The following is a 14,930-nucleotide window of genomic DNA, read 5'->3' as shown; positions in this document are numbered from 1 at the left end:
GGGAAGAAGAGAGACAGGGAGGATCAGGGGGAGAGAGGGAAACAGCAAAGGAAAGATTGGGGAGAGGGAGAAAGGGAAATGGAAATGGGGGGGGTAAAGTGAGAAGGGGAACAGGGAGAGTAAAGGGGTGAAAGAGAGAGGGGGGAGTAATAGACGCAGAGTAGATATAGAATAAAAAGCCTTGGTCACAAACCTGCACAGTGCCTATGGGCCCTGGAGGAGAGTGTGATGGATGAATCCCAGTGAAGAGCTGGTCCCATCTGTAGAGTTGGATAAGTTAATTTTACCCGACACATACATTTATCTTTCTGACACGCATAAATATCTCCTGCTTTTGAGGCAGTTAGTGTGATCATTCTGTTGACAGATGTACAGTCTGGCTTCTGGATGCACTGGTCTTTGTAACGATGAACTCTACAGTTGATCGCACTATATACAAGAAATGTATCTGCTCATAAAATAGAAAGTGGATGGAAGGAAATGAGTGGAATTTTTATGTATTAGTTACCATAATATTTACTCAATATGGAATCAATCAAAAAATAAAAATAAATCCCATGAATTTCAGAACATGCTTGTAGAGGCCTAAACTACACGTACAACAAGATTTCTATAAAAGATAGGATAGCGCTAACTTAGATTGCGATTTTGATTCCACAATGATATATTGTGATGCCCAGATGTTTTGTTATGGCCAGTGTAGGCAAACAAAAATGATTTAAAAATGCATAGACTGCTGTAACTCTTATAAGATGCAGCCATAGATTCGTAGTTCGCAATAGAAACCTTGCCTCATATTATAATGCTGAGTGTCAACGTCCACCAGCAGCTCTGGTTTTGACAGCCTTTAGTTTGACTGGAGTCTGGAGATACAGTAGTTGACAATTTAGCCCACTACATGTCACTGTCTCGTCTCAGCTCCTCTGCACTGTTTCTGTCTTGTTAACATCTGTGTACATGTCTCGTACTGCAGCGCTAGTGTTAAGATGCCATAGACACATAGGCAGCTGTCACCCCCCTCTTCCTCCTCTTCCTCCTCCTCCTCTGGCTTCACCTGTTGACTCGAATTTGCCCGACCAACCGTAAACGAACTCGCTGACTCCCTGACGTTGCTTGTTGTTGTCATTTGAATGTTTTATATAAGTGTGTAACCCGCTCTAACCTCTGCGCTCTTCTTAACCCTGTCGCATGAGCTTTTTTAGTCTCTGCGGATGTTGTCTGATCCTTTGGTTCATACTTCAATACAGAAATGGTATGAGTCTTGATCTTAGTTGTTTAAAACCGAGACCGGACAAGCTCTCATGCCACACATGGAAAAGATCATGCAAGATTTGTTTACATTTGGCACAGGCAAGGGGTTAAGTATTAAGCCACGCTAGAATGATGGAAAAAAATAAAAATAAAAATAAAAATTGTGAGGTAAAATTTGTTAACTGAACCACACAACTCATAAGTAATATAAATTTATGTAAAAATCTTGACTAGTTTTCATAGACTCAATCTTGTGTCTTACTGTGTCTTCTGAAAATGGTGTCCCAAATTGCTACCTTATTACCATTATTTCAGTGTAATACCAATACCACTAAAGTTATTGATCCATTGTTTTGTGTGTGTGTTTTTTTTTTTTAATCTTATGTTAAGTGCCATGGCCTTATTTGTGACATTTGTTTGAAATCAAATAAAAAAAAGTCATAAATTTAGAAAGTAGGCCTTATTATGTATTAAGAATAATTTTAGACATTATTTAAGTGCAACATTTTGTGGGAAATAAATACTTTTCCCAGTCAAATCAGAGTTGTCCACGTTTTCTCAGTGTACAGCATCGTATTGGTCTGATTGGGTCTTGTTGGGTCTGCTCAGTGATTACGGGTGACGGGGGGGAAGGGGGAGCTCGCTGTTAGGGGATTGGCTGGAGCGGTCTCAGTGGGGAGGAGCCACTCACCTGCAGCAGTTGTAGTGTCTGTGTCTGTCCCTCTCCCCAGCGCTCTACTGCACAAACAGCCCTGTCTGCACAATACAGACATCACTTTTACACTACAGGCTTCAGGCTATGGGTTTTTAGCAAGCCAAGTAATTTTGAAAAGGGAGGAGAACTTGGCTCATGAATTAACAGTTGTTTTTTTATGTTTAGATGGATTAAGACTGGTTCCAATTATCTTGTCATTGCTGTCAAACATTTATAAACCAAAACATTACTTTAAGTAGATGTCCCCCGTTCAGTTTTAATCAGTAAATCGTTTTTTGCCATTATGGGATAATAACCAAACCAAAAGATTAAAGATGGGCTTTTTAAGTATTAACTCCCCATTATAAGCCGATGTTTAGTTTGGGCTGACCACCTGCTTAAAGGATTGACAAGAAGTTTTATTTTAACATTTTTAGGGCAAAGACTTCAAATCCATTTAAGGTTAAGAGATCATATTAATAGTATACTATATTTAGATCTTGCAGTGTATTACGTTTAGAGATGTGTTGTTTTTTTTAATCCAAACTATGAGTCATAAGAGGGACATGTAACAAGAAATTAAATCACTCAAACAATCATAATATGAAACGATATTGTGGGTTTATAGGCATTTTCCTCGTTTAATTATTAGTTTATGCATTGTATAGTGTAAATATTGCATTATTTTCAGCTTGTCACTACATACACTACCAGTCAAAAGCTTTGACACAGCATCTCATTCAGTATTTTAGTATTTTTTTCTTTATTTTTACTACTTTCTACATTTTATACACATACAGAAGAAATTCGATCTATAAAGTAAGATATATGGAATTATGCAACAAAGAAAAAAGTTAAATAAGTCTTATTTTATATTCAAATCCTCAAAGTAGCCATCATTTGCTTTGTTATGAGTTATTTAACTTTTTTTCTTTACTATATATTTACAGAAGGTATATATGCAATTATCTAAAATGTAGAAAGCTAAAAAAAAATAAAAATTGGTAGCGCAGGTATGGAGGAAACATTGTACAAAAGATGAGATTTAGATTATTGAAATGAAGATGTTTAAATGTACATCTCAGTACAAGAACAGCATAAAACGGTATAATATAAAGACTATATGACAGCAGGAAAATTCTGAAATTTTAATATTAACTGTCTGAATAATGCTCTTTCTCTTTAAAAGGACCTGTTGCCTGAATGTGAACTATTCTCTGAACTGTCAGTTTAGACACTAGAGGTTGAGGTCATATGCCGTCACTGACAATTCACTTAAAACGTGTATATTTGTCAATCCGCTTTTACCGAGGGGGGTGAGAACAGCATCCGGTGCCAGTGTGAATGAGTCATGCAGAGGAGGCGGGGCTAAAGGGATTGAGGGGGGTGAGGGGGGTGGGGGGGGTAGGAGGTGAGGTAATGCTTCAGGCTGAGGATGATGTCATTGCAATAGACAAAAAAACACTGTCACATTCAGGGCTGCTACCTGTATCGGCGCGCGGAGTCAGTGGAAAACTATGAGCAAGTGTGATTGATGCTAGAGCTATGACGAATGGTAGTGCGACCAGAATGACAAGTAATAAGTCTCCCAGTGTTACAGGCGAGTATGAGGGGACCACACAAACCAGAGCCGTGACAGGAAGTCGATGCTCCTCCTGCTCAACGTGTTTTATTTTGATTGTTTTATTCCCATAACAACATATGTACAGACGCTCGTTAATTAGGGTTACATGTATTCACCGTTAGTTACGGGAGAAACGGAGTGTCTAATCAATCAGCCAATAAGTCAATCAAACAGCAGGCTTAGGAAAACTGTATTGGTGATACACTCTCAGGTGGAATTTCCCATAATTAGCTTTGATGATAAATCCATTTGAACATGTTTTATGCATTATACATACAAAAAACAAAACAAAAACAAAAAAGCAGCTAATATAGAATTTCTTTTTATTTTATTTTCAATGTTTACCATTAAAGACTGTTTGGTGAATTGATTGCCAGCCCCAAGTGCACTGTGATCTTCCAAATCTCTGAGGAGTTGCTGTTGGTCAAGGCATGTTTATTTATCCAACCGAGATATAGCTCTATATAAAACCAATAAGCTCCTATGAAAACACTGCAATCAAAACCACCGATTTTATACATTGATACTTGCAAAAATACATAAGGTACAAGGGTCTTGTTTAGAGACCCCCTGCTGTATCTTTTGAATGATAAAATATGCCTTTACATTGTTTTTTTTTCTCACTAGCCATCATAGACTTGCATACTAACCTCCAATCCCCTCCAGTTCATTGAGTTCATTCATACGCTTTCTATGTCGCTCTTTCTCCTCTCTCTAAACGGAGCAGTGCATTGTGGGTCCAACACTGAAGCATTAGCGGCTGGTGACGACTGACGCTGTTTGACAGAATCACTGGAGCTTCAACATCAACATTTACTGTGCTCCTAGTGCCCCAACCCCCCATACCTCCCCTGTTTCTCCCCATGACCGCCACCACCCCCCACCTCCACCACACTCCCAAAGGGCAAACCGAGTCACATGCCATTACTATTAACGTCAGATAATCACCTTCTAACAAGTGTAACCAATCTCTATAGCGCAGTATAACAGAAGCCTGACTCATAGCAAACAGGAGTGTAAATGAAATCTTAATGACTCCATGCCTGTCTACAAAAAACAATCAATGGAAATTACTCAGTGTATAATTTTAAACAAGCATAAATAGAAAACAAAATGTATGAATGAATGTTTGAAATACACTAATTAGCTTAATTAGCTTAACACTTTGCTAATACAAGTACTGTATTATCGCACAAAGGCAGAAAATGTATGCTATGTTTTGAATAATTGGGGGAGGAGCAGGGTCTTCGTCCTTGATCTTATATTCGCCCTGCGGTTCATCAAAGCACAGTTTCCTCTGAACTCTACGCTCTACCATTAACAAGCTGCCACTTAAAGATGTTTTGTTCTGCTATAACCTCATTTAATTCCCACTATGTTACACACGTCTATATATAGGCATTGTTTATGGGATTTCTTTAAGTTTCAATTAAGTATATGATGCGAAGAAAAACATGTTTGTATGAAAATGTGTGAAGTTTGACTTTTCTTTTGTTTTGGGATTCTTTATTAATGTTTATTACAGTTTATTTCTACAATAGATCCAATAGTATCCATGGGTTTCACAATAACTTGACAATAAATTAGGACTGCTGGGATAGTAATTAACAATTAAAAACAAAATATTATATTTTTTGAAATGGAAAAAGTCCTCACAATGTTGCATATAACAGGAAGCCGAAACCCTTGAGTAAGACTGTGTGATAAACCATATTGATTGTATTAGTTCATTATAAAGAAATTGAGTAAATATAATGACATTTTAAGCTAATGTTTTTTACTGAGAAAAACCAAGTTTATATTTCAGAATGCAATCCTGCTAGTAGTTTGGATGTTTTATTCAATTGTATTTTAGTTTTCCCTGTGTTTTGATAGGGCTAATACACCAGGGCATTTGAAAACATTCATCTGTTGCCGTTAAATACCTTCACCCTCCTTATCTCCACTTTCTCACTGTCTAAAGATGGTACTCATTGCTTATTTCTCCGCTCATAGATGGGCTGTTTTATCATTTACGAGCTGTCAGGGGCGATATCAAAGTGAATCGTCCACTTCAGCCATAAAACCCACTACAGCCACCCTCAAAACACTCAAAACACTCCTGGCTCAAATGTAATGATTTTTTTCTGCGGGTTCAATAATTCACCAGACTTCTCCAGTAGATCAGACTGAAGACTGCATGGGCATTGAAGAAAAGCTGCAGAGGCAGGAGAGAGAGTTTGAACCCGGATAACCATCTGAACTTTTCCTGAAGTGTTTAGTTAGTTTTTCAGATTTTTCTTTCAGTTATATTCTTCGTGTGGTACATTGATTCAACTGTCAAGTTTTTGGTGTTTTTTTTGGTATCCAATCTACTATATTGCACATCTTATAAACAAGAGAGTTTTCAATATTGCTGCACATATTAACATGGCATACCTTCAATGAATGAATGCCACTATATATGAACTTTATTTTTTACTCTCAAAAAAGACCATTTCTGGGCATATAACATAAAAACGTAACAGATTTTGACGTGCTATCTAATGAAGTTTAACAAGTCTTGATTGCAATATTTTTGTCCCATTTTTTACAAGAGGTGCTGTAAATTTAACAGTCTGGTCCATACTAATTAGACATTTATGTATTTATTTGTTTGCTTTTTTTTTTTTTTACCTTTTTAATAAAGAATAGAACGGATTGCTAATTGATGTTGATTAACCACATGTTGACCAGCTAGCTACAATGTCTTTTAAACATTACTACCAACTAATACCTTCTAAACACCAGGCTTCAAACTGAAAAACTATAATTTCCCCTTGACCGCACTCATAATGCCTTAATGCCCTCATCACATGATTTTACACACTACACAGACCACATAATCCGCTATAATCTGAAGAGAACAAACATTACTTGAGCATAGAGGAGACTTGTGTCAATGGGACTGGATGACTTGGATTAAGCCATTGAGAGCTTCATGACTCACTCCCCTGGTTTATACCCCCCTCCTCCCTCTCCTCTCCTCCCCTCCTCTCACGGTGTGATGGTCAGCTTGGATACTCCCCCTCCTCCTCTGCCTCCTCCTCCCCTCTTTTGAATTCGTGGCTAAATTTATCTTGGTCTTGTCTCCGGCCTCTTGTTTCTGCCGGGATGACATCACCTCTGCTCCGGCCTCTAAATCACTTTCTGACACATAGTTATATCCCGAGCTGCCACTGACCTGTACTTACTTTAAACTCTAATGAGATAATGTGATTGGCCAGTTTTAAGAGCTAGCGGGGTAACAGGTAGCTGGTTAGACTTGTCCAAAATAAAGCTTTGCAATTTAACTTCACTTTATTGCCCTGTAAAGAATTTTAATATTCAATGCTTGTATGGCAACGTTGTTATGGGAATATATGCAACATTTACGATTACATTTGCTTGTCAAAAGAAATGATAGAGCAGACTTGATAATAAAACATGCCAGGGTAATAAATCTTGATTTATGCCCTGTGCTGTGCTGTCTTGGCTTGGTCTCAATATTGCAGGATCTCATATGGTGCATTTGTAAATGTAATTTTTGCCCTATAGTTTAGTCCAGTTTATACTTGGATTGAGTCTTTCACATTTTGATTATCAGCATTTTAGCTCTAGTTGCTAATACAAATAAGGAAATGCATAATTTTAGCTAAATCATTTTCATTTATTTATATATACCATGTGTAGGGATACCATGATATCAAATTTCAGTGTTAAAATTCACGATTATTGACAACATGAAACACAAATCAAACACAAATCCTCAACTTTCATTCACATTGTCTAATAGATTACCATTCATCTACTGTGTAACTAGCTTTAAATCTTTGATCACGGTCACGTTTATACAGCGCTTTTCCACTATCAAAGTACTTGAAAGATACTCTTAATATGACAAAAACAATAACTTAATAAAGTACTGTGAAATTCCTTGAAAATAATTAATTTGTTTTAAAAATCTTAGTTATATAAGATTTACTATTATAATGTGACCTGTAAAATCATGATGATCGATTAACTGAATACTTGGCTTTTCTAGATGTGATATTCACGACCAATTAAAACAGGTGTCACTGAAATTAGAGATAGTTTCAGGGCTGATATTTTGACTTTTTAGCATATCGGCTATTGACACATCTCCAACACAGGCCGATATTTTGTTTTGGTCGATCTGCTGCCTAAAAAATACACAGAAAGTTTTATTTTAACAGTGAAAACTGCAAAAAATGAGACTACACAGTTCTCTTATGGGTTTGTGGTAAAAAGGGCTTTGGGTGAGTTTGATGTACACATTTAAATAATATGATTTGAGGAAAATCATCAAAATCGGCCCTACACAGCAGAGAAAAAATATCAGCATCGGCCATAAAAAAACATATTGGTCAATCTCTAACTGAAACTCAGCAGCACAACTTTCTGATTGTAATGTTAATACACTTATCTGCAGTGTTAACTCAATCCTCCACAACTGATGCCAAATGAGTCACTACATGGGCTGCCAACGTCTTAAATGTCATTCTCACAGTGACCGACATCTCTATGAAAAACAATTATCTTAAGATCCCTAGTGCGCTGCTGAAGCTGTGCAGGTTAAAGCCAGATTGTAACTTTTGTGCGATGATCTCATCCTTTAGCTGCCCCCCCCTGCTGTGAGCCGCTAATGTGAACGGAGGCATTATCCACACACTCGCACACTTCGCTCAGATCCAGGTTAATTACTTAGGCTCTTGGTTGTGTAATGGTCCGTGGATTGGGTCCAAGTGTCTTTAGGCTGACGGCTTGTGTCGATCTGTGTTTCTGTGTCTGCGCTCAAGGCATTTTGTAAATTGGAAACTAAGGATATTTCAGGAAGTTTAACTAATTCAGCACATTGAAGTTTTTTTTTTCTTATTGAGTGAAATGATGCAAGAGGTGCCACTGTGTTTAGTTTTAGACAAGTGCAGCAGTGTCGTCACCTGTCAGTTTGAGTTTATGTCTTTAGTGATTTGCAGTTGTTTTTATTTAAACACATTTGAGAGGAAAAAAACATTATTACCAACTGATGAATTGGCAGTTATTTGGATTTTAAATTGGGAGTTCCTTTAATTTGTATTTAAATATTTAAAACGTGTGTTATTTCAGCATGAACAGTGGAGAAGTGTGTTACGAAGCAGTACCAGTTAAAACCTTGACCAAACAAGCAAGTACTGTCATTGTCGTTGTGTCCTGGGGCAAGACACTTCACCTACAGTGCCTACTACAGTCAATATATGAAAGGACGTAAACTTGCAGTAACTTGGTGATACTTTAATACAGAGATTATAGATGACTTGCTAGGCTTTGTGTTTGTCTCAGCATTATGAGATTGACTAGTACTGGCTCCAACATTTCGCTGAATGTCTCCCCCTGCTCTTGACCTCCTTCCTCTTTGCTTGCTGTCCTGTCCAACAAAGAATCCAATTATACTAAAATAATTGTTCATTGCAGCCCTAATTAAATGACTCATCTTCATGTATTGTGTGTGTGCAGGTGTTTGGCAATAAGATGGTGATCCCGTCCCTGGACGGAGCCCTGTTTCAGTGGAACAGGGACAGAGAGCTGATGGAGGCGGTACCCTTCAGTGTGGAGTCTTTGCTGGAGTCGTCCTATCGCATCGGGGACGACACGGTGCTCGTGGGGGGGAAGTCACACACCACCTATGGCCTCGGGGCCTTTAGTGGAAAGGTATCTGGAAAATAATTAGGAAATAACTTGATTACTTCATAATTATTTATAAGCTGATTTCCCATGTACTAGGGCACAATTTTGGAACAAAGCTGATTTCAATTTTTGTGAAAAGTATTGTGACAAAGTATTGCAAATTGTCAACAACTCCAGAGCCATTCACTTTTGAGAGAAGACTGGAATCTGAATTGATAAAGAAATACAAGAATCCATTGCATTTCAAAACATGTTTGTAGAGGTCTAAACTGCAGATGCAACAAGATTTGTATCTATAAAGACAGGATATTTTGTTCTTTTCAAAGGACATTCCAAATACTTGCTGTCTTTGCCATTTGCTATTTTTATTTGATTGCAACATATTGTACAGCCACATCTGTACCTATACCTCCTCTACTTTATTAAATTATACACACAAGATGCAGTTAAGAAGTAAGCACTGTATTTATTATAGAATCCACTACTTAATGTCTATTTGACCTTCACTTTTGACATCTCACTTCTATTATAAATACACACTATATTTAAATTTCCAATGCCTAAACGTTCCTTATTATCCCCTCGACCCTCCACAGATCCGGTACATCTGCTCAGCTGTGGGCTGCAGTCGTTGGGGTGATGAGGAGGTGGAGGCAGAGGACGTCCTTCTACTGCAGAGGACCCAGAAGACCGTGAGAGCCATCAGGCCGCGCTCAGGCACCGAGAAGTGAGTCTTATTCAATCACTCTGTCACAGCCCATCACTCACTGCGCACACGCTATCGACTTTGTGCTTTAGTTATAAAGCGAATGCCATTACCAGTGAATGTTAGTGCTTTAAAACGGTTGGCTCTGACCCCAGGGATGTCACAATGTCAAATTTTAGTGTGACGATTATTACAGGAACTATTCAGATTTTATGGTTGATTATAGCCACTCTCATAGGTGCACTGTCACTTTTCTGGTGGAGCGTCTTTCACCTGCTTGTCTCCATGGAGAGCTTTGTGTTCCACGGTATTAAACTTTGACCATGAAGACGAGCAGTTGACTTCACCAAGCCAAGTTATAGATGAGATCTGTTGAGATGCGACCCTGCTCAGTTAGAATGCACGTTATTCAAAGTATTTAACAGCAACCAAAACACCTGATTAAATGAATGCTAGATGGACAAGTTTATTGCCGTACTGTGGAACATTCCAAGCATCTCCATGCAGAATAACTTCTGGCTGACCCCTCACCAGAAAAGTTACAGTGCCCCTTTACAAAATAAAGTAAAATGCTAATTGACTTTCACTCACTCTATAGTCTGTAGATTAGCTTGCATAGATAATGTTACCTATACTTCTGAATCATGTAAATGTAAATCTTGGTAAATCAAACGCATCTTGACCTCCCTCCTCCAGGTGGAACTTCAGTGTGGGAAACTTTGAGCTGAAGCTAGTCCCAGAGGCTCGGTCTGGGATGAACTTGCTCGAGGGCGACGGTGAAACATGGAAAGAGTATCCAAAGTTTATCATAGATGAACCAAATGGAGCAGAACAGGGTCAGGGGTCAAACCAGAACCTGGACCTGGTTATCAAAGTGTCTGTGCCCGACTGGAAAGTGATGGCATTCAGCCCCGAGCCCGACGGAGAGCTGGTGTGGGAGAGACAGGTGAGAGGACCTAAAAACTGAATAGTGAAATACAATACTTTTAAAAAGGTACTCTTCTGAAGTACAACAATTATGGTCCAATTGTATACACATGACACACACACTATAAGATTAATATGATAATTTTTTGACCCAATTCATGACAAAAACAACAGTATTGGACATAGATTTTCTGCTTTGACAATTTGTACGGAATATCTAATGTGAATTTAACCTATTTGATAATCTTATACAAACAAACAAACTGATTAGAATTTCACAGTGCATTGCGTTAGCCCTACTTCCATCATGCATTCCTTGTACAGAATTATTGGTACATTGTAAATAATTGTAATGTTCACTGTGTTTTGCAGTTCTGTACCCCGATAGCCTCGGCCTGGCTGGTTGGAGGGGGGAAGGTCACACCCATCAGCCTGTTTGACGACACGAGCTACAGCAGTCGCTCCGAGACTGAAGAGGAAGACGACAATGAAGATGGCAACAGTGGAGAGACGGAGTCCAGTGTTTACCTTGGTATGCCTTTATTACATTCAAACTGGACTAATTAACATACTAATAAAATAAAATGCAAAACTCAAAATACACAGCTATTTTTTCATATGACATTATGATGGTAATAAGTTATATGTTCAGTGCTGACATATTCTAATTAATACATTTAACTGGCTTTTCCAGGGATGTACCAGGGACAGTACTACCTCCATTCCTCAGTAACAATCACGGAAAAGTTCCCATCCAAAGCCATAACATCAGAAAAAGACTTCGCTCCTCTTCCCACTGTCAAATGGAAGCCGCTGATCCGTAAGTCCTTGTCATTATAACAGCCAAACCTATATTGCTCTGATGTGCCACTTTTAAATTAGTTTTGGTCCTTTTATTGATCCCGCCTTTAAACCTTTACCGTGTTTCATCCTGTCCTTGACATAGATTCTCCATCTCGGACACCTGCACTTGTCGGTTCAGATGAGTTTGACAAGTGTCTGACCAACGATAAGTTTTCCCATGACGAATACAGCAACGGAGCGCTGTCCATCCTGCAGTATCCTTATGGTAAGGGTCTCACACTCCCTGGATATCCACAACAAAGGGAAAAGAAAGGGTACAACATAGGGCAGTAGTAAACCTATAAAAATTGGAATGGTGGCTATTATCCAATTAAAAATTATGTTTACCATAATTTAGATTTAATATGTCCTCTTATTAAAACAACTGTAGTTTAGACCCAACTAATGTTTTCTATACTGTAATATATATTGTTCATGAGTTTCTTTGGCTTTGAGCTTTACAAAAATACTCTGTTTCAAATTTCCCAAATTTGTGACGTCATAGGTAGAACTGGTGATATTCTGCTCTGTTTTTCAAGTTGATAAATCATCGCCAGACTGAGCATCTCTGACCTGAACATTTCTATTGTCAAATATATCAGCATGCCAGGGGCAAACAAGCTTTTTTTTCTCCTTATGGTATTTCCCTCTGCTGCCAGTAAATGGAGAGCTAACAGCAATCCTGATGAGGGATTAGTAGAAAGTCATGTGTGGTTTTCAATACATGCTTTATTTTAAGTGATAAAACGTGTACTGTAATGGCACTCAAGAGCATATTCAAAGATGAATAACAATACAAATAATACATAACGTGTTTCTTCCAGACAACGGCTACTACTTCCCGTACACTAAGCGTTACCGTGAAAAGCGAGAGACAGCGGTAAGCCTGATCGAGGGCAAAGGGGCGGGGTCAGAGACACGGCGCCGCAAAGACCCGGTGCTACTACTGCCCTGGTGGAAGGAGATCATCGGGACCATCATCTTCTGTATTGTCGCCACAACTTACATCGTACGCAAGTTTTTCCACCCCTCTGCGCCTATCGTCAGTGTCCGGGTAAGAATATGTATAATATTTCAACTTCCTCTTTACAGGTTATATCTTGAGGACTTTTACCTAGTCAAAAGATATATTTTGTTTTAAATCATGGCAACGATGCTAGATTCTCATCACTCTGAAACCCTCTGAGTTTGGGTGTAGTCATAGTATTGTAAGCAGCTCATAGTTTTAAAGTGTGTATGACTACACTTCTCACAAAATTATAGTTTACATAATTATATTTATTCCTTTGCTGAAATAGTTGTCCTAGTTTGGCAATTTTGGTGAAGTTTATAATTTCACTGCCTGGTTGGATGTGCAGCATGCCAAATTTTTTGGTGTAATCCCTCATTGTTGTCCACGTAGCTGAAGATTGGGTGTATATATTATTTAGAACTCCAAATCATAGTCTGTTTGAAAACTGGAAAATGGTGTCTGCCTGGTTATGTATTTGAGCTTATACAAGGCCAAACAGTATTGACTATGATTCAAAACAAATGTGAATTGGGTCATTAGATCAAACTATATATCCCTTGGAACTGTGCAGCTCTTGGCATTAAGTTTTTATCAGCTTTTAGAAAGAAGTGCACACTTTTAATTTATAATGATTTGTATTACTCCTCTTATCAAGATCATTTTTAAATAATAATAGATACAAAACAAATATTTAATGATAAGACAAGGTTTGTGCAGGAAAAATAATTAATGGAGGGATAAGTACAGTCTCTCAAAGCCCTTTTTTCCCCCTTTCTTTCCCAAAGCAACGCAAAGAGTCGGAAACCCAGTGCCAGACGGACTCCAAGTTTGACCTTGAGGTAGTTGAGACCAAAGAGACCGTCGCCGTGGAAACAAGATCCTGCGAATATGTGTCAAGGTACATAATTAAGAACAGGTGTAAAGGAAGAACAGGTGACTCAGGAGAAAACAGGAGCTCCACGGTCCTGTCTCTCTACAGCCCTCGGGAGTCTCTTAAATATGTAGCTTTAGAGACTGGGCTGTTACCCATGGTGACCGCTCTCTTCCTTATTGTTTTTTTTTTTTTTTTTTTGCATAATCAGATTCTAAAAACTGAACACGACCAAAGAACTGTAGAGCAGGGACCAGATTTAACATCCTGCATTTAGATCATTTATATAATTAGAATGGAGTATGATGCCGAAAACTAGATAAAATATTAGCCAATTCACTGTTTAAATTTTTATGTTTAAGTTGTTGATTTTTTTCCCTCCTCTGTTTTACCATTTTATTTTTCCTTTGTTATACATTCTAAAAATATTTAACATTTAAATTATAAAAATATGTATGTTAGTTATTTTTTTAATTAGCATGTATTTTAGAAACTACTTCAGAAAATTGTCTTAAACCTGATCATATAAATCTACTCACCAGAATAGCATACTAGATATTTTTTATAATGGCAAGTCATGTACATGAAATTTTGCACAGAGAATATAGTTAACTTTTTAAAGTATTTTTTTTCATATTTTAATTCTGTGTGCCCAGTTGTTGCACAGAGACTGACCATAAAACATAGCCAAACATGTGAATTTGGCATTCTACCAGTCTTCTAGGATTTCCTGCCTTTAAAAGTTTATAGGATCACATTAACACAGCCTATAGGAACGGGTAGAGATTTGTGACGCCACAGCGGCAGCGTATGATTGGATGACTCCTGTAGTTTTTATCAAATGCAAAACGACCTTGCCCCCCTCCTCCTGTCTCCCTCCTCCTGCCCCGTCCAGTACCATAACATCTGCCACAGGGTCAGCGCGTCCCTTTACATCACTGTCAGCACCTTGTCACATGCTTTTTGTTACTTGGGACATCCTAAATATGATCACTGGACATAATTTATGGGCTGCCACTGCACGCCTCAAGGCTGATCGATGTCATTTGCATTTTTCACATCCAGGAGCTCAATAAAATGGCGTTACCTTTCCAAACACCAGGAAAAATCTGATTAAACTGCACTTTTTGCTCAGAAAGTGTCACTAGATCTTACTTCTTGCATTTGATTTTGCCTAAAATGACAAGCACCCCGCCCTGCAGTGATCCACACGCACATTTGCTGTACTGGAAAAGTTTTCATGCATAAATCAACTGACAGTTTTTGCAGCTTAGGGAAAATACTCATTAAATTAAGATACAGATCAGGAGCTAAAGCCCT

At 38.2% G+C, this 14,930-nt stretch overlaps 1 protein-coding gene across 1 annotated transcript in view; it reads left to right on the top strand.

Annotated features, from left to right (window-relative positions):
• The window catches only part of eif2ak3 (eukaryotic translation initiation factor 2-alpha kinase 3), a 51,238-nt gene that overhangs the window by 25,167 nt on the left and 11,141 nt on the right, over positions 1-14,930 (top strand). The window contains exons 3-10 of the mRNA XM_033987941.2: positions 9,081-9,275; positions 9,848-9,978; positions 10,654-10,903; positions 11,257-11,416; positions 11,579-11,704; positions 11,831-11,953; positions 12,552-12,781; positions 13,525-13,637. Of these exons, the coding sequence (XP_033843832.1) occupies positions 9,081-9,275; positions 9,848-9,978; positions 10,654-10,903; positions 11,257-11,416; positions 11,579-11,704; positions 11,831-11,953; positions 12,552-12,781; positions 13,525-13,637 (1,328 nt within the window). The remainder of the gene's footprint in view (positions 1-9,080; positions 9,276-9,847; positions 9,979-10,653; positions 10,904-11,256; positions 11,417-11,578; positions 11,705-11,830; positions 11,954-12,551; positions 12,782-13,524; positions 13,638-14,930) is intronic.

The sequence above is a fragment of the Periophthalmus magnuspinnatus genome, chromosome 22 (genome assembly GCF_009829125.3).
Source record: "Periophthalmus magnuspinnatus isolate fPerMag1 chromosome 22, fPerMag1.2.pri, whole genome shotgun sequence".
Classification (NCBI taxonomy): Eukaryota; Metazoa; Chordata; class Actinopteri; order Gobiiformes; family Gobiidae; genus Periophthalmus; species Periophthalmus magnuspinnatus.
This window is presented reverse-complemented; position numbering and strand designations above follow the sequence as displayed.